Here is a 19,828-nt window from a genome sequence, read left to right as displayed (position 1 = left end):
GAGGTTGTCCTTGAAAGGAAAGCTGCTGTGAGAGCCCTCTCCAGCCCCACCCACCTCACAGGGTGTCTGTTGTGGGGGAGGAAGGTAAAGGAGATTGTGAGCCGCTCTGAGACTCTTTGGAGTGGAGGGCGGGATATAAATCCAATATCATCTTCTTCTTAATGAAAGAGCCACATAGAATAAATGTCCGAGAGCAGCAAGACATGAATGTCAGATGTCTGAGAACCTCCCGTCAGGAGGGCAGGCAGGCAGGTGAATAGATAGGGGGGAAGGGATATGTGGAAAGAAAGCAACTTTAAATGTATTCTCCATTATTCAAATGTATTCTCCAAACCACAGGCTAGCTTGGCTTGGAGAAGTGATTTTAAAGAGAAAAATGACTTCTCCAAGCTGGCACCTGCTGGAATGGCCTTGGGTTAGCCATAGCTCTGGCAGAGGTTGTCCTTGAAAGGGCAGCTGCTGTGAGAGCCCTCTTAGCCCCACCCACCTCACAGGGTGTCTGTTGTGGGGGGAGAAGATATAGGAGATTGTAAGCCGCTCTGAGTCTCTGATTCAGAGAGAAGGGCGGGGTATAAATCTGCAATTCTTCTTCTTCTTTTTCTACTTAGTCCCAATGAGTCTTAGTCCCATTGAATTGAATAGACTTGGACAGAATCAGGCTGCGAGTGCCATTGAAACATGCTAATTTTGACTAAGCTCATACAGAGAAGTTTAGTCCAATGAAGATTCCTTACAATTTTTGTTGTCCCACAACGCAGCAAATATTTGTTCCTTGATGCTTACGATGGAATGTCTTTAGTGAATATTTGGAAATCAAGGCAAAAAAGCTATACTGCACTAAATATTTTAGAAGAAACCATTCCGCCCCTTATATATATATGCTTACATGTTTAATGCTTATATTAAACTAAATCTTATATATAATATGAATATTTTATATGTCCTTTAAAGCGTTTACAGTTTAACATTAAATATGTTAAGCATTTGAAAATGTTGTTCAAAGGTTTAATGTATTTTCCAGGCCTGTTATTGATATCTTTATTTGGTGAAAGGAATTTAGGCTGGGAACCTATTGCATTTTTAGGATTTATCACAAAAATGAGAATTAGAATCTTTTTTTTTAAAAAGGTTCAGACTTTCAGAATTTAAAACAGGATTTAGGAGAAAAAAGTTTTAATCCAGTGGCACTTTTAAGACTAACAAAGGTTTTAAAGGTGCCACTGAACTCAAACTTGGTTCTCCTGCTTCAGGCCAAAAAAGATATCCACCAGGATTTGGGGGGCGGGGGGGGGGAGAGAGATATCTTGGCTATAGCATGTCTTAATAATCTTGTTTGTGCTGCTCTTTGCAAGGCACAGTCTTGTTCTTGTGGGTGGCAATATTTATACACACTTGCTAAAGGTCAAGTAGATCTTTGAGAACAGGTAAGTTTTTAACTATGGTAGAATTAATAAAGCATAACTGGCTGTTGTTAAGCAGAACCAGACTGGAATCAAGACATTTATGAACTATTCTAACATTTATTTTTCTTTTTTGCAGGTAACCTTATGAAATGGTGAAATTAATTTGTACTTTAGCAGATCACAGTGACGATGTCAACTACTGTGCCTTCTCTTCTTCCTTCTTGGCTACATGTTCTTTGGACAAAACTGTCCGTCTGTATTTACTAAGCAATTTTGAAGAGCTTCCTTACTCACCATTAAAAGGCCATACTTACGCTGTTCACTGCTGCTGCTTTTCTCCTTCAGGACACATTTTAGCTTCATGTTCTACAGATGGCAACACAGTTCTGTGGAACACTCAAAATGGACTGAAGCTAGCCATTCTCGAGCATCCCTCAAGAAACCCTGTAAGAATTTGTCGATTTTCTCCTGATTCCTTGTATTTAGTTTCAGGAGCAGCTGATGGCAGTGTAATTCTTTGGAATGTTCAGTCTTTGAAAGTCCATCGGTGAGTATCTTGGCTTCCTATAGCTGGAAAGATTACAGTTATGAAAGTAACATTGCCAGCCTAGCAGTTGGACCAGGGGGACAGAGACATGGTGGGTGTTGGTGGCATGTGTTCCATCGTGTCACTTTCGGGGGGGGGAGTTACATCACCTTGAGCTAGGAATCACTGACAATACCTAGTGTTACTCTGCTTTTTTCTCAAAAGTGACATCAAGGCGTGTGCACCACTGGCTTTTTTGGTTTTTGTTTCTTCTGCCACTGCTTCGAGTGGCAGCAGGCAACAAGGCTTGCCAGCAGAAGCCTGGGCTGTAGGCCTGGCAATCCTACTTGAAAATGATTATACATACATATTCTTTATATGGTATTTCTTACAGCAGAAGAAGCATTAAACTTTTTGTATTCATAATGGTGAAGAAACCTTTGTGAACATGCAAAGCTGCTGTATATTGAGTCAGATCTTAGTCCATCTACCTCCATGTACGGTTTTCTGGGGTCTTTCCAGGGCCTTAGACAGAGAAAGGAGTTTCCTAGTACCTGTTAACAGAATTCATTTAAATGAAAATAGCAGAGACTTGAACCTAGGATCTGAATGCAAAGCACAGGTTCTTCCACTGAGCTGTAGCCCCTCCCTTTCTCTTGATAAAAATGTGGTTAACCTTGAGTCCCGTGATGCAGAGTGGTAAGATGCAGTATGGCAGTCCAAGCTCTGTTCACTACCTGAGTTCTATCCCAGCGGAAGCTGGGTTCAGCTGGCCGGCTCAAGGTTGACTCAGCCTTCCATCCTTCTGAGGTCGGTAAAATGAGTACCCAGCTTGCTTGGGGGTAAAGTGTAGATGACTGGGGAAGGCAACGACAAACTACCCCATTAAAAAGTCGTGATGCGACATTACCCCAGAGGCAGAAACGACTGGTGCTTGCACAGAGGACCACCTTTACCTTTACCTTGATCCTTTGATTTCAGTGATCTTACTATTCAGTTAGTATTATATGAATAATCTACACTGAACTCTTTCAAAATAACAGGCATGTATGTTATGTTTGTGGTTTATGTATAGGACAGTTATTAAGATATAGAGCTAGCCAAAGCAACAGATTGGCTTCGTTGTGGAAAAATGGTATGGGACTGTCAATAAGCAAGGCCTGGATCAGTTTTACTAGTTAGCATTACTGCTTTAGAAGCAAGTTCTGCGCACAATTGTGAACATTTCAACATCAAGTTTAATTTCAATTAAAGCTTATAAGAAACTTGTCGAGCAATGACTACAGTTCCTCAGTCTTTCCTTGAATTCCCTGTATTCAGTTACCAGACAGGAAGCCATCAGAATTATTTAAGGAATATCTATTTAAGTATGGTTATAACAGTACATTGTGTTGCAGCTAGTGCAGGGCACCCTGTATCATGCAGCCTTTGGATGCAATCATTTTTCTGAGTCTAGAAATCTTTCTTTGCCCCAAGATACAGATCATATGGAGACATTACCCCTTTTATTAGAAGAATAATAGCAGACCTATCATTCTTTTAGTTGCAGAGTTGTATGCATCTGTGATATATTTTTGTAGCCATTCAAATAGTATTTAGCTTTTTCTATATTATAGTAATCTGCTTAAAATTAATAAGTTAAGAAGCAGTATGAGGTAGTAGTTGTAGTATAATAAGAGAAAAACAGCCATGGGTCCTACAAAACATAATTTGCTAGAAACTTCACATTTTTGTAATAGTAAATTCCTGCATGTTGTATTTAAAATTAGCCCAAGTCTGAGTTCATTATTGAAGAAAGGCAAACTTCTTGTATCATGCTGTTTATTTACTTAGGAACATTTTATGCTGCTTCTCTAGAATCCTGCTTGAGGTGGTTTATAAATTATCTATCTATATATGGGAGTTGAATAGAACTGCCTTTGATGTTCCATAGTTACGTATTTATCCCTTTATGTTGTGTAGGGTGCTGATGTATTAAATTAGGATGCTTTTTATATTCTGTTTTAGAATTGGCATAATATGAAAATATTTTACTTATAATTTTCTCAGGGTAGTTAACTTGTGAAGTTCAGAGTCCTTTATTCTTGTCTTTCAGATCCAGCAGTGTTAAGGATGGCTCTTTAGTGGCCTGTGCATTTGCTCCCAATGGAAGCTTCTTTGTGACGGGATCATCATGTGGAGATTTAACTGTGTGGGATGACAAAATGAGGTGCTTGTATAATGAGAAAGCTCATGACCTTGGAGTCACCTGCTGTGACTTTTCTTCACAGCTAGTTTCAGGTTAGTTGACTTTCTATTAAATAATTCCTTTTAATATCTTTTTCATCTTATGTTCTGTGTCTTATTCATAGTCTTTTTGCCACCAGTAGATGAACAGAAACAGACTGTTTCTGATGTTTCAGAGTGCATTCTTTTCTCTTCAGTTGCCCTTGTCCTGATTGTGATTATGGAGAAAATGTCTAGGAAGGTATCTGGTTGATTGGCATATCTGTAAAACAAAGCTGTTAATACTCCATGTGAAGGAAACCTAAGTTGTGTGATAAGAATTATGCTAAGTAGTATGTCATTTTCCTCATTGTACTTATGTTGAACATTGTCTAGCTTTTTAAAAAGAACAAAACCAGGGGACCAAACATGTTAAAATGCCATTTAAAATATTGCATTGATGTATATAGCCTGTTATGGTTATCGTAGCTTAGATTTTAAGACAGATGCTTTGAAACTAGGAATTTGCACAATTTTTTCTCTTAGAACACATAGTGCAAATAGAGATATATCCTCTATATGCTTTATTGAGCAATCAGTAATTTAGTTATGTAGCATTTTGAATTTTTGGGAAGAAAAGAGTGGAGAAAAACAATGGGAACCAAGGGACTAGTATTTTTAGGGAAAGTAATTGAAAGCCACAAGTGAAAGTCATGTATTGTTGCAAAATAAAGAAGCATCCCTTAACTGCTGGAGTCTTTTGCAGATTAAAAACTATGAGGTTTTAATAGCGTAATGATTCATGAGGGCTAGACGCTTGATGAGGTGGGTGGGAAATAGGCTTCCCAAACCTCCCGCTCTGGCGGGAGACTTCTGGGTTCCCAGCTTCATCTGCCGCTCTCCAAAAATTGGGAAGCGGGGGGTGGGGGGTGGGGGGGGGAGAACATACCTGTAGGCTTCATGCTGTTAGCTCCTGAGCAGTTTGTAAAATGCCTGCTCCTTTAACGCTGGGCAGGAAGGAGGAAACAGGAAGGGCTTCGCTTCGGAGAACGGCCCCTCCCTTTCTTTGCTTTAGTTTTCACAGCAGGCAGAGGGAAGAAGACCCAGTAAGTATTTGTGTGTGTGAGAGAGGGAGGAAGGATTCCCTGGTATGGAGGCCCTTCCCCCCCTTTAGAAAGCGTGGGGGGGGGAGGGAAATGTCTACTAGGCACTCTATTATTCCCTATGGAGAACAATTCCCATAGGGAATAATAGGGAATTGATCTGTGGGTATTGGGGGCTCTGGGGGGGGCAATTTTTTGAGGTAGAGGCACCAGATTTTTAGTATAGCATCTAGTGCCTCTCCCCAAAATACCCCCCAAGTTTCAAAACGATTGGACCAGAGGGTCCAATTATATGAGCCCCAAAAGACAGTGCCCCTATCCTTAATTATTTCCTATGGAAGAAAGGCATTTAAAAAGGTGAGCTGTCCCTTTAAATGTGATGGCCAGAACTCCCTTGGAGTTCAATTATGCTTGTCACATCCTTGTTCCTGGCTCCACCCCCAATGTCTCCTGGCCCCACCCCCAAAGTCTCCTGGCTCCGCCCCCAAAGTCCCCAGATTTTTCTTTAATTGGACTTGGCAACTCTAGTGGGAAATCCTGTGAATTCAAAATTATAGTGCTGTGTAAACACTCATTTGCCATGAAAAAACTCAAAACATACTGATGAATGGAAGTGCTGGCTTTGGTTTTGTATAGTCTACTTTTTTAAAAGTCCTTTGTCAAATACTGTCTATGTTTTCTTGCATAACTTGTGCTTCTAGATCTCTAATTTTGAACCCCACTAGCGGTTAAGTCTATGAATGGATAAGGACTCTCTGCCAGTTTTTGACACTAATTTGTAATAGTATTTTGCAAATAGATTTTCTCTCTGAACATCAGTATCTTGCACTATGGAAAATAAGGAATACTTAGAATGGTCTTTTTCACAAATCATTTGTATTTCTACAAGGAAACTGATAGAGTTCTGTTGTGTCTGTGACTACAAGAAAAATAGAACCAGGTGGGTAGTGGTGTTGGTCTCAAGCAATAAAACAGAGTTTGAGTCCAGTGGCACTTTTCAGACCAACAAACTGTAATTTTGGTAATAAGCTTCTGTATGGATCTGATGTACATGCACATGAAAACTTATACCCAGAATTAAACTTTGTTGGTCTTAAAGGTGCCACTGGACTGAAACTTTGTTCTACAAGAAAAATGAAATTAAGACAAGGCTCAACAAAGCACTATGATGCCTAGAAATTTCATTGTAGCTCCTAATATTTTCAGCAGTCATTTATTGTAAGTACCCTTTGATGATTCTCAGTAGAAGCACAAAGCTTATGTAGGAGTGGTGTAGTGGTTAGTTTTGTGTGATGACAACCAGAGTTACCCTATATTTATTTATGCATTACAACACTATTAAGAGTTTTTTATCAAAATGACAAGAGACTGTGAACAGTTTAGGTTTTTGTGGTAGCAAGAATTAGAAATTATGGTCATTAAACTATAAAACCATGAATGCTGAAAAATATGTCTGACTCCTAGATTTTTGCAGTGGCTCATAAAACTGAAAATTTGTTAAGGCCTGTATTAGGGAATGACATCTGTTTGAAACTTGATTTTTTTTTCAGCTCCCTTTGTGCATTTGTGTTCCTCAGTCTCTCTTCTGGTTTGATTCTTGGTTCAGTTTTGGTTAGTGTACTAATTTGACTGCAGGATATTTGGCTATCTATGGTTAGATAAAATGTATCAAACCAGGATATGAAACCTATTGGTTTAACTGGAGTCTTAACTATGGTTTTGTATGATGTTTGGACATAGGTATCCTAGTTTATTCCTGGCACCATCTTTACTACTGTGTAGGCCAGAATATTGCCCAAGTGAATGCAGGGGAAGTATCTGAAAACAAAAATAATAAAAACACAGTAATACAAACAAACCAAGGTTTGAATAGTTTTCTGTGTTCCAAATCCTGGTTTACAGATAGGGTTTCCAACTCTAGATTGAGAAATACCTGGAGATTTTGGGAGTGGAACCCGAGGAGGGTAGAGTTTGGGGAGGGGAGAGTATAATGCCATACCGCCGAAGTGGACATTTTCTCCCTGTGAGCTGATTTTTGTTGCCTGGAAATCAGTTGTAATCCTAGATATCCAGCCACCACCTGTAGGTTGACAACCCTATTTACAGATTATTACTTAGTTAAAATATGCTTTTGCTTTGTGTCTGAACTAAGGCATAGTTATCCATTATCTCCGAACAGCAAACTATGCTTAGCACTCCTACTCCCAAACCACAGATTGTTAAATTGCATTTCTGCAATGCACTTTCTTTCCAATTCATTATTTGCCAGTTTGAATGTGGCAACAAACTGTGATTTGTGCTAAATAAGAAGACACTATTTATGAGCATGTGTATGGAGGAGGAAGTGTGATGAGAGAGCAAGTGAATGCAGAACTTGTTCAGTAATTTCATTCTGTTGTTCGGTGTGAAGTCTGGCAAATGGCATACCAGGAAGGTAATGTCAGAACTAATGACACAGGGAAGGCAGACATTTTACATAACCACTGATAGATGTTTTGCTTTTATTTCCCTAACGTCCACTACTTGAGCAAAGAATTCTTCCTCCTGATTGAAAAGATTCTTGTATGTTTCAGGACCTTGGGTATGTGAGACTTCAGCGTACCTGGCTAGATGTTAGTGGATAAATCTGATTTTTTTTCCAGCAACATCAGAATGCCTTCAGCTATGTCAAGTGAAGTGGGTGGGGATTCACTTGCGCTCTGACCAGACTGTTGAATATTACAGATCCGTAGACACTTTCTAGATTATATCTCCATGCTCTTGCTCCTTTTGGAGGAAGCTGGAAGGTTGTACTTTTTTTTACATAGAGATAGAATAGCTGTTTACTGCTATAGTAGTAAGCTAGGCTGTCTTGGCCATACTGACTAGACTTACCAGCCCCCAGGTCCCCCGATTTTGTAGGCTTCTCCCTGCTCCTGGTCAGCTGGCTGGTGAAGGGGAAAAGCCCAATCTCAATAGCCATGATGTGCCTTTAAATCTCAGCAGTGAGTGTGTAAAGTGTGTGTGAGGAAGAGAGCACAGTCCCTTGGTTATTTTGCATTTATTTCAGAAGTTGTGTGTATAGTAAAAAATGAATAGTAAAGAGTTAGCTAGAACCTGATTATGGAATGGAGGAAAACTCCATTCCCCTAGACTGCTCCTTTACTTTCGTTTTTTTGTATTAGTCTGAAGAAGTTGGTTGAAATGGGGCAGATTGTTACATTCAGCAACTCCCGTGAGTAAAATGATTTATACCATGGGCCCAGTGAGATCACAGAAGTCTGGGCTTGTAAACTGTGTTTAGGAAAGGATTAATTGTTTATTCTGGCTGTTTTGTGAGTGTGTGAGTGCATGCCGTAATAAAGCCATGCTTGGAAATGTTGCCAAAGCCTAACAAGGGACTTTTTTGGGGGGTATGACAAATTACACTTTCATTTAGTGGAAGTGCTGTTGCCCTTTGAAGGCAAAAAAGAGGATGAGGAAATGAAAACTATTAAGGGGAACTGTACTGCTATATTTTTATTTTAGGTAATGGCAAAGTCTCCAGGCTCCACTCCCAAAGTCCCCAGGTATTTCCTGAGTTGGGCCTGGCAACTCTATACAGAATGCGCAAACATCCTTTCTATGTAGGAAGTTTCACCAATTGTAACTACTTTGATGTGCAGTACAATCTGTAAACTGTGTTACAGTGAAGCACCTTACTTTATAGAATAATCGGTCTAATTAGTGAAATCGGTAGCTTTGTTCTATCATTGGATCAGTTTCTCTATTCTAATCATGTCATTTGATACATCATCAGTCCTCATAAAAGATGATGGTGACCAAAGTCTTCAACTGTTTTGCATGCGGATGACTATTAGTGCATGTTGGGAATTTTCCAACTATAGATAGGTGTCCTGTAACTCTAGGGAGGGAGGGGTGGAAATCCTGTTTAATCAACATCTGTGTTTAAAGCTTATATATTTTTTAGTGTAAAAAAGTTGAAACTGACAATATTGGTGACATATATCATGGGAGCTGCGAAACCAGAAAGTACTAGAAGCAATGATTAAATGCTGTGTGGAGTATATAAACACTCGCGCTTAGCAGAGAATTGCTTTGCTTCTTGCTGAAATAGCATTTCGCTTTGCCTCATGTATTCTTTCATTTCCACTTTTTTATTCCAGCATATTGCAATGCAGTGAATATGACTGTTAAAGATCCTTATAGAAATATAGAATCTATACTTCAAGTGAGAGTAAAATAAAAATAAAACATGCTTTTAATTTTTCAAATGGATTCAGTTATAGGTTGGTAACTTAGCATATCTGTTTTTTGGAAAACATGTGTTAACTGTTTTAAAATACTATTTGCTGTGATATAGTAAATCAGTCAAGTTGCTTGTTTTAGTAAGTAATTGATTGAGGTATTTTTCTGTAGATCTTAATGTATTAATTTCCCCATCTTTTTTGTTCCTTCAGTGACAGTTCCCTGTAAATCTCTGTTTTCTGTAGAATTCATGTTGCTCTTTCCGAGTCATCTTTCAGGGGTGGGGGGAATGTGCATACAGTCATTATAATTTTCCGTGTTTGATTCTGACAGTGATGCACTAGCTGTAGATGTTTTCTTCTCTTTTGGGAAAACTACTAAAAGCTATTCTTTTCCATCCTGCCAATTACATCAAATCATCTCCTTTCCCTTTAGTTGTGCACTAATTGACTTCATAGAATGAAATATTTTCCATAAATAACTTGGTTTACCATCCTCTTTGTAGCGATTGTTTTGTGGATAACTTGCAAAACTGTGCTTTGTTTATTGACAATCATTCTTTTAAAAAAAATCTCAGGCTAGAGGAAAGGGTGGGTTGCATGTGAATTCCAAGAGCATAAAGAAGAAGGTGCTGGAATAGGGTTGCCAAGTCCAATTCAAGAAATATCTGGGGACTTTGGGGGCGGAGCAAGGGTGTGACAAGCATAATTGAACTCCAAGAGAGTTCTGGCCATTACATTTAAAGAAACGGCATACCTTTTAAAATGCCTTCCTTCCATAGAAAATAATGGATAGGGGCACCTTCTTTTGGGGCTCATAGAATTGGACCCCCTGGCCCAATCCTTTTGAAACTTGGGAGGTATTTTGGGGAGAGGCACTAGATGCTATACTGAAAATTTGGCGCCTCTACCTCAAAAAACAGCCCCCCCCAGAGCCCCCAATACCCGCAGATCAATTCCCCATCATTCCCTATGGGACTCGTTCATGGAGGTGCATAATGGCTTTGGGGGCGGGGCTTCCCCCGCCGGCCAGCTGGCTGGAGGAGGGGGGGAAGCCTGTAAAACTGGGGGATCCCCCGCTGGGCCCTGGGGATTGGGAAGCCTATGCTGGAATAGGGGCAGTCATGCACTGATTTAACTTGTAACAAGAAAGTATTTATTATTTTGTTTATTTAAAACATTTATATGCCACCTTTTAGCTGTTTTATTATTTAGTGCATTTTTGTACCATGGAGCTCAAGGCAGTGTACCTTCTCGTTTCCTCCATTATATCTTCACAAAAGCCCTGTAAATTGGATTACCTTAAGAAAGAATTGACCCGAGGTCACCCATCAAGCTTCATGGTACAATGAGGGTCTTCTGGATTTGGAATCTTTTGGATTTTAGTTTGACACTCTAACCATTACATCATGCAGGGTCGTTAATTTCTGATTCAATAATTTCTGAATTAACAATGTAACCAGGGCTTTTTTAAAAGAAAAAGCCCAGCAGGAACTCATTTGCAAATTAAGGCCTGACATCACCATTGTTACACACAGGGCTTTTTTGTGGGAAAAGGCCAGCAGGACCTCATTTGCATATTAGGCCACACCCCCTGATGCCCAGCCAGCCAGAACTGCATTCCTGTTTGTTCCTGCTCAAAAAAAGCCCTGAATGTAACAATGGGTAGCATTGGGAGGAAGCCTCCAAAGATACGCTGGCCTCGGTGGTTATGGGAAATGATCATCAATACTTTAAATTGTACATGGCATAACAATTTATCCTCTTCACATAGTGGTTTGTACTGTATGTACCTGTAATGGAGGAACACCTTTTAAATTTGAGATATTTGAAGAACTATTAATTGTGTTCAATTTATTGAAGGAGATGTTAATTAAAAATAAGAAAACTTGTTTTGTTGTGTTCTTGATGCATTTCAAAATACATTTTTAAATCAGGTAATAAACAAGAATTCCTGATGGCTTCTTCTGGGCAGGATAATGTAATTAAGATATGGATTGTTTCGTCTGCTGATCCCATAGGTAAGTTTAATAAAATAAGTAAACTAAAGCCCATGCCCACAACACTGCTAATCATGTTGCTGTAGTTCTTAGCTATTGGCTTATGTTAACATATTGGCCAGGGGAACTATAGGGTATCATTTTTGTCACTCCATATGCTGTGTTGATAAACTGCATGTAACAAACTAATTTCACTTATGTTAAAAGGAAAGTGTATATGTTCTGTAAACATACAAGTTGTACTGGACTGGTTCTGGGTTTTTGGGGACTCAGCAAATGGCCATGGCAGTGTGAAAGGACAAGAGAATGGAAGCTGTAGGATTAACATAAGCCTCAGCTTCACTCACTTCCGCAACTCCCATTTGTTAGCCATTCTAAAGTGATGGGGCTGCAGCTGCTGCCCAATAAATACCTACCTCTGGTGTGTAAAAATGTGACCATGGGTTGTATATAAAAATTATGTTAAAGGAAATAAAGTGTTTAATTAGGAGCTAGGAAACCAGGAAGTGCAGAAGCAATGATTAAATGCTGTGTGGAGTATATAAACACTCACACTTAGCAGAGGATTGCTTTGCTTGTTGCCGAAATAGAATTTCACTTTGCCCCATGTATTCTTTCATTTCCACTTTTTTATTCCAGCATATTGCAATGTAGTCTGAATAAGCCATTATCTGAAAAACTCTGAAGAGGAAGGCAACAGCAAACCACTTGGGCTTCTCAATTGCCATGAAAGCCATTTGCTAGGGTCGCCATAAGTTGGCCATGATCTTATGGCACTTTACATATACAAGGGCCCATAGATGTGATGCATGGAGAATGGCAGGGTTAAGGAGGGGCAGCTTGCATCAGATCATCTGCTTTAAAAAAAACAAGTTCTGTGGGAGATCCATTCTCTGATTTCCTGTTATTGTCTTTAGTTGGCTTTAAGTCAGCACATGGTGCTAATAATATCTGAAGGCGTAATGTGGAAGTTTGCTCTCTGAAAAAGGACTTTAAACATGTAATTTTTACTGGAATTAAATAAATATTATAAAATATAAGAACACTGAAAACAACCATTTTTTTTCAATGAAAATTAATGGTACAAAAATGAAAGTAAAATTCTGCTTAGTATCTACTTAGGATACTTGCAGTACTCTGTCTAAGGATACTTTTAAATCAACTTAATTACCTGCTGCAGTAATGAAATACTTGGGATGCAAATTTACTTTCTTTTGTAATTAAAGCTATGTCCCTTCTCTTCTAGATTTCACTTACCTGCTTGTTTTAGATTGCTGCTGGCATTTGTCCATAGTGCATGTTGGGTTGGGTCTGAATACCAAAACAGCAGACGTGTATGCTGCCTAGATTGCTTTTTAATTCTTCCACTTCACAGGGCTTTTAGGAGTTCTTTGGGGTTAATGGGGAGAGGGAGAGAAGAACCTGTTTTAAAAGGCTATCTTTTAATAATATTTAAATTAGAAGGCAAAGAATAGCACAGATTGGGCTTTTATTCAATATTGTAAGCCTGTCATTTATTCAGAGAATTTAAAATTATATGTTCTGGGGTTTTATATATAGGTATGGACTTAAAATGTAAACATATATTGAGTGGACATACTGCTCCAGTTCTGGCTTGTGCTTTTTCCGGTGATGGGCAAACAATAATATCGGGGTAAGTATTCAGCTTTATTTATGTGGTTTAAGCTTTACAGTTCTGTTTACTTGGTCATATAGCTTCTTCTGTTTTTGTAATGAAAAAAGTGCTGCTGTGAATTAAATTCATTCTAAATTTAAAGAATTGATTTATGCATGGTGTCATGATAGTTGAACTGTGGCTTTTGAATAATAGCTTATTACATTAGTATGGGGATTTCCATGGAATCCTTGACATAAGTTATTTGCATAACTTTGGAGTGCTCAGCTCCCTGCAACTTGAAGAAATGGCATGAAGGGAAAGGCAGGTGCCCCTTCTGCACCCATGCTGCAATTCCAGGCAGAATTGGGCTCCTGGGAACCTTAAAAATGCTTTTCCCCACTACTGCTGCAGGGAAAGCAAGTCAGGTCCTGGGAACCCCAACCTGATTTGACAAAAAAATTAATGTGTCTTTTTTTGTCTATGTGCAATGTGCTATTTTTTTAAACTTCTTGATGGGTGCATAATATATAATAGATGTGAAAATTACATACTCTCCCAAAGAGCTAAATTTACTGCTTGAGTTGAATGGGGGGAAAGTATGGAAAGTCTTGAGTTGGCTAGTTTTTGAAATCAGTCATATCTACACATGATGGAACCAATGTTCCATCTAAGCTGCCGAGTCTTGTGAGCAAAAATTCTACTTTGTGGGCTGATATCAAAGTTGTGAGCTACTGTTTTATTGCTCTCTGGGGCCATTTTTCCTGAGCTAGGACAAAAATGTGTGAGCTGGAGGCTAAAAATCTGTGAGCTACTGATTTCCCACTGATTTCAATGGACTTAGTAGGGTGTAGCTTTGCTTAGGGTGAAACTAAATTTTTCTATCAGAACCATAAGGTATTAATGTTCAGAACAATTTGTTTCTAATATAGTTCCTTCCAGCTGTTTTCTGTTCTGTTGACTTTTTAAAGCAGACTAGACTTCATAGGTTACTGTGGGATAAGAATGGTGCACCCCTAGTTAAGATGGCACCATCTGAAATTCACATGATGGGACATATCAGACAGGTATGTCCCATCCAGTGTTCCCTCTGAGTTAGCATTATATCTGATGCTGATCTCTGGATCACTGTCTAACATTGATGCAATGAGAGTTAATATAATCATTGGCAGCATTCTATTTTATTGAAATGGGGCAGTTGAAAACTATATACAGAACTATTAATATCTCTGTTGCAAAATAAGTTTTGTCATATTTCTTGCTGTGCCATTTTTTTAATTTATGCACCATTTAATTTATTTTATTAGATCTGTGGACAAAACAGTTATTCTTTTTGACACTGTAAGTATTTAACCATTTAAGATATGAATGTTGTTGTGCCAACTATTCAATAGGTTAAGGGAATCGGAGCCATTTCATTACACGTACTGTGCAGAGGAGTATTGTTGTGCCATGCTTTTGTTGCAGTACAATACTGATATAACTCTTCCAGCCAATATAGAGATATAGGATTTGGCTTTATCATTATGAATTTTCAGATGAAAGAGCTGTTGGAATAGAGTTACTTTAAGTACATTAGTAGCTCTCTATCATGTTCTAGGTTTTATAGTCAATATAATAGATGTTGCTGATGTATACTGCAATAGACTTTGACATTAATCAATATGGGATTAGAATATTTTTCATAATATGAAACTAATTTTGACTTGGACCATCTAATGTGTGCAAAACAGGAGAAATTATTTTTGCTAATTGCACTGTGCAAGAGACCACTGATTCCCCTCAGCGATTTTTGTAGACTCCCATATCTCAAAAGCAGCATGAAGCTGGTTGAGCTACCATGGAGATGGGAATTGGTGGAAATCATCCCCGTTATTATACCTGTGGAAATTTTAGGCAAGATTCAAGCTAACGATTTTAAATCAGAACAGCTAAATGCTTAATGTAGTTCTTAAAAAATGTATTGGGTAAATTTATATACAAGTAATAAGTTATGGTCCAGGAGGTACATGTACTATAAGAGGGAGGGAGGGCAAGCTAACATAACATCTCTAGCCTCCTTCCAACTTTTCTTCTCCACTGACCTTTACAGCTGCCCCCTGGTGGGAATCTTTTTTCTTCTACAGCCTTTTCTTTATAAACTCATATGTTTGTTATAGGGCCAAACTTACATTTGTTAGATGGAGTTGAATGGCAGTGTGGGGACCAGACCTTCAAAAATGAAAGTGCCTTTTCTGTGAGAAAGGTGAACTATAAATTATATAAATAAAATCAAGATTATACTAAAGATTTTTAGGAGGATCAATAATATGCTAAACACACAGAGAAAGGAGCTTTCACATAACAGCATATTAGTTAAAAAAAGTAATGGCATCCCTCTAAATGTGACTAGACTGTTCTTACCCTCACTGGTTCGAACGTAAAGTGATCACCTTATTCCTTTGTTGAATCAGCTTCTTGTCCTTGAATATATGAAGCTGCCTAATAATAACTGTTGGTATCTCAGCTACAGTATTTTTTGCACCATAAGACTCACTTTCCCCCCCCAAAAAAGTGGAGGGAAAAGTGTGTGCGTCTTAAGGAGCGAATACTGCAAAAAATTCACACAAGTGCCTCTAAATTCACACAAACGGCTCTAAAAACTAGGTGCGTCTTATGCTCAGGTGCGTCTTATGGAGCGAAAAATACGGTAATATGTCTACTGTGATTAGCAGTGGCTATCCAGGCTCTCAGGTGCTCATTTTGCCTGGAACCCAATCCTTTTAACTGGAGATGTTGGGATTGTGCCTATGGTATCTTCTGCACATCAAAGCAGGTACTGCAGCAACCAAGTATTCCAGGGGTGGCCAACGGTATTTCTCCAGAGGTTTTTTTGCCTACAGCTCCCATCAGCCCCAGCCAGCATGGCCAATGGCTGGGGCTGATGGGCGTTTTAGGCAAAAAACATCTGGAGAGCTAACGTTGGCCACCCCTGAATCATGAAAAATTTCTCCTTAATTCTTTTCTTTGGTACTTTCACTTGCTTTTATTTCACTTTTTTTCTCCTCACCAGTCAGTCTGATTCTTCTTATTAATTTAGGTCTAGTACTCTGAGATCTTGTACAATCTATTAGGTTATTCCTAAATCTCAGTTCTACAAACCTCTCTGAGCTTCATTTCTCCAGATTCTCAAAGACCCTGACTTTTGGTTTCTGTTTCCTAAGCTGATTTTATGAACTCTGCCCTGAAACTGCTCAGTATAATCTCCCCCATGCAACAATATTAAACACAAGAACCAAAGATAAAATGCTGGAAACATATCCATGCTTTCATTTGACACAGAAATGTGTTGAAACATTTAGCACAGTAATACTTCCTGGCTCACGTCTTTCAGTAGCCTAAAAATTGAGCTGCTGGCCTCTTTGTTTTTTGTTTGTTTCTCATCAATATGTTATATGTAGCACAAATGGATTAAAAATCTGGGGGGTTTTTCTTGTCAGTCATCTAAAGCTAAAAATTACAAACTTCTGCAAAAAGGACATTCTGTTTCAGTGTGTCTGCCTATTGAAAGAACAATTTCCTTGTCTAAGGTGCCAGGTGAGCCTCATGAAGAGGGCTTTCCCAAAAACAAAACAGAACTTTGATTTATTAAGACAGTGTATCCTTGAATACTATTTGCTGGGGGGCAACAAGGTGCATTTGGGGTTTTGTGCCTCTGCTGTGAGATTTCCAGGGCATCTGGTAGGCCGCTGTGGTTAAAGTGTTAGGTTAAGATCTAGACAGTGATGTCAGGCCCCTTGGCTATCCCTCCTATTGCCTTTTGGCCCATAAAGGCTGGGGTGAGGACCAAGTGTGCAACTGGCATTCAAGGTCACTTTAGTGAAAAGTAGAAATGACAGCATGATGTGGGGAGAAGATCTAGGATTTATGTTTTAACTCTAGCACTTTGTCAGATTCTAGAGTGTCGTCTCCCATGGTGTCACTTGTGGTTTTTCATCAGAAGTGATGTCTTGCACCAAAATGACTTCAGCGTGCATGTCCACAAATCCTGGCATCCCTAGTTCTGGGAGTCTCAGGTTAAAATTCTGTCACGTTCAAGAGGCCCCATAGCATTATTAAAAATGGTACACTAGGGCTGATTACAGATGGGCATTTTGGGCTGAATTAGAGCTCCAACTACCGGGGGATAACCCTGCTCTCCATCGCAGGCAAAATCCTTGCCAGAATACTCCTGAACAGACTGGTGCCCACCATTGCAGAAGAACTCCTCCCAGAGAGCCAGTGCGGCTTCAGAGCTAACAGGAGCACCACCGACATGGTATTTGTTCTCAGGCAGCTCCAAGAGAAATGCAGGGAACAGAACAAGGGTCTGTATGTGACTTTTGTCGACCTTACCAAAGCTTTCGATACCGTTAGCAGGAAAGGCCTGTGGCAAATCTTGGAACGTTTAGGATGTCCCCCAAGGTTCCTCAGCATGATCATCCAGCTACACGAAGACCAGCGAGGCCAAGTCAGACACTGCAACGACCTCTCGGAGCCCTTCCCAATAGGCACAGGTGTAAAGCAAGGCTGCGTTCTCGCGCCAACTCTCTTTACGATTTTCTTTAGCATGATGCTTCAAAGAGCCGCAGTAGATCTAGATGAGGACGATGGTGTCTACATCCGCTATCGCACCGATGGCAGCCTGTTCAACCTGAGGCGACTAAAGGCCCACTCCAAGACAATGGAAAAACTCATCCGAGAGCTACTGTTTGCTGATGATGCTGCACTCGTCTCCCACTCGGTATCAGCTCTGCAGCATATGACGTCCTGCTTTGCAGAGGCTGCCAAGCTATTCGGCCTAGAAGTTAGTCTGAAGAAGACAGAAGTTCTCCACCAGCCTGCACCCCAGGAAGATTATCACCCTCCCTGCATCACTGTGGGTGAATCAGTTCTGAAGACAGTCCAGCAGTTCAGCTACCTAGGGTGCATCATCTCCTCAGATGCCAAGATCGACAAGGAGATTGACAACAGGCTGGCAAAGGCAAACCGTGCATTTGGCCGACTGCACAAAAGAGTGTGGAGCAACAAGCATCTGAAAAAAGGCACAAAGATCAATGTTTACAAAGCGGTTGTGATGACAACCCTCATCTACGGCTCCGAATCGTGGGTTTTATACCGTCATCACCTGCGACTCCTTGAGCGCTTTCATCAGCGCTGCCTTCGCACCATCCTCAACATCCACTGGAGTGACTTTGTGACCAACACTGAAGTCCTCAAGCGGGCAGAGGTTACCAGCATCGAGGCACTGCTGTTGAAGACGCAGCTGCGCTGGGCAGGGCATATTTCTAGGATGGAAAACCACCGCCTTCCCAAGATTGCCCTGTATGGCGAACTCTCCACCGGCCATCGAAATAGAGGGGCACCAAAGAAGAGGTACAAGGACTCCTTGAAGAAATCCCTTAGCACCTGTCACATCAACCATCACCAGTGGTCTGACCTAGCCTCAGATCGCAAAGCATGGAGGCACACCATCCACCAGGCTGTCTCTTCCTTTGAGAACACACGCATAGCTGGTCTTGAGGACAAAAGGAGATTGAGGAAGAATCGCACTGCTACAGCACCAACCCCAAATCAGACTTTTCCCTGCAGCCGCTGTGGCCGGACCTGCCTGTCCCACATTGGTCTTGTCAGCCACCAGCGAGCCTGCAGCAAACGTGGACTATTGCACCCTTCTTAAATCTTCGTTCGCGAAGCCAAGCCGAGAGAGAGAGAGAGAGAGAGGTGTTCCAAATTGTGCTGGCCCAAAAAGAGCCACCCTGAAGCCTCCACAGGCTCCCTGGGGAGGTGGCCCCATCCTGGAAGTGGCTTCGCACATTCAGATGGGGAGACGCCTCGGAAGCCAAACTGCTGTCCCCCACCCCGCAAGTTAAGTGCTCATGAGCTCAAGCGCTCCTGGCAGTTTTTAAGGGGGGGAAAGCCAGAAGTGGGTTGGGGCAGTTTGGCAGTTTCACGCCAAGGTGCCTCCCTTGTGCTCTTCCGCTTCCAGATGGCGAGGAGGCGACTGGTGTTTGGCTCAAATATTTGCTATCACTTTGGAAGTGGTAGCTTTTTGAGCTGCACTGCAGAGGCCAGAGGATGGGGCGAGCACAGGACATGGATGGGCAGCAGATGTTTGTGTGCGGAAGGATATTTCTGGTTGATTTCTAAGCCATCTCTGAGTCGGCCCAAAGTGCTGGTCTGTAAGCACCCTAGTAGTGCTTTTTAGTAATTTTTTGTATCTAGAAGCCTGTCATAATCTTAGTTCCTAAACCAGGCCCTTCCCCACTCTTTTTTGAGCCTGAGGGCACATTTAGACATACTGTATACAGTCACAAAATAGCTGGTTCAGAAGGTGGCTGCTGCAACTTTTCTTCAGTCACACATTGAAGATCCTTGTGGTGGGGTGACAGCTGCTGCAGCAGCAACCTTTTTAAAAAATCTGCACAGCCAATCAAATCTCCCAACAGATGATCAGAATCCTTGCTGGGCAAAAGCCCCATCTGGTCTTGACCACTTCTTAAAAAGCATGTGGTGGGCATCATAGTGCCCATAGACACCACATACATATATACGTACATGTATAAAACATGTGGATTCCCCTCTACATCATGTCTGATTTTGCCCTTAAAGACCAAAAAAACCCCAAACCATTAAACTATTTACTCAAAGGCACGAGTAGGTTTTTTTCAGAAATTGTTTTACATTTCTCTCTGGAAGTTACAGTTATGTCCAATAAGTCTTTTGTGTGTG

The 19,828-nt window shown here is 40.5% G+C and overlaps 1 protein-coding gene across 2 annotated transcripts in view; it reads left to right on the top strand.

Moving 5' to 3' along the window:
• The window catches only part of WDSUB1 (WD repeat, sterile alpha motif and U-box domain containing 1), a 35,482-nt gene that overhangs the window by 3,471 nt on the left and 12,183 nt on the right, over positions 1-19,828 (top strand). For both annotated transcript variants that reach the window (XM_060257306.1, XM_060257305.1), the window contains 5 exons: positions 1,540-1,950; positions 4,025-4,209; positions 11,401-11,484; positions 13,024-13,117; positions 14,386-14,419. In XM_060257306.1, the coding sequence (XP_060113289.1) occupies positions 1,553-1,950; positions 4,025-4,209; positions 11,401-11,484; positions 13,024-13,117; positions 14,386-14,419 (795 nt within the window). In that variant the 5' untranslated portion in view covers positions 1,540-1,552. The remainder of the gene's footprint in view (positions 1-1,539; positions 1,951-4,024; positions 4,210-11,400; positions 11,485-13,023; positions 13,118-14,385; positions 14,420-19,828) is intronic.

This window comes from Heteronotia binoei, chromosome 16 (genome assembly GCF_032191835.1).
Source record: "Heteronotia binoei isolate CCM8104 ecotype False Entrance Well chromosome 16, APGP_CSIRO_Hbin_v1, whole genome shotgun sequence".
In the NCBI taxonomy this organism is placed as follows: domain Eukaryota; kingdom Metazoa; phylum Chordata; class Lepidosauria; order Squamata; family Gekkonidae; genus Heteronotia; species Heteronotia binoei.
Note: the sequence above shows the minus strand (reverse complement) of the source record. Positions and strands in the feature narration are given on the sequence as shown.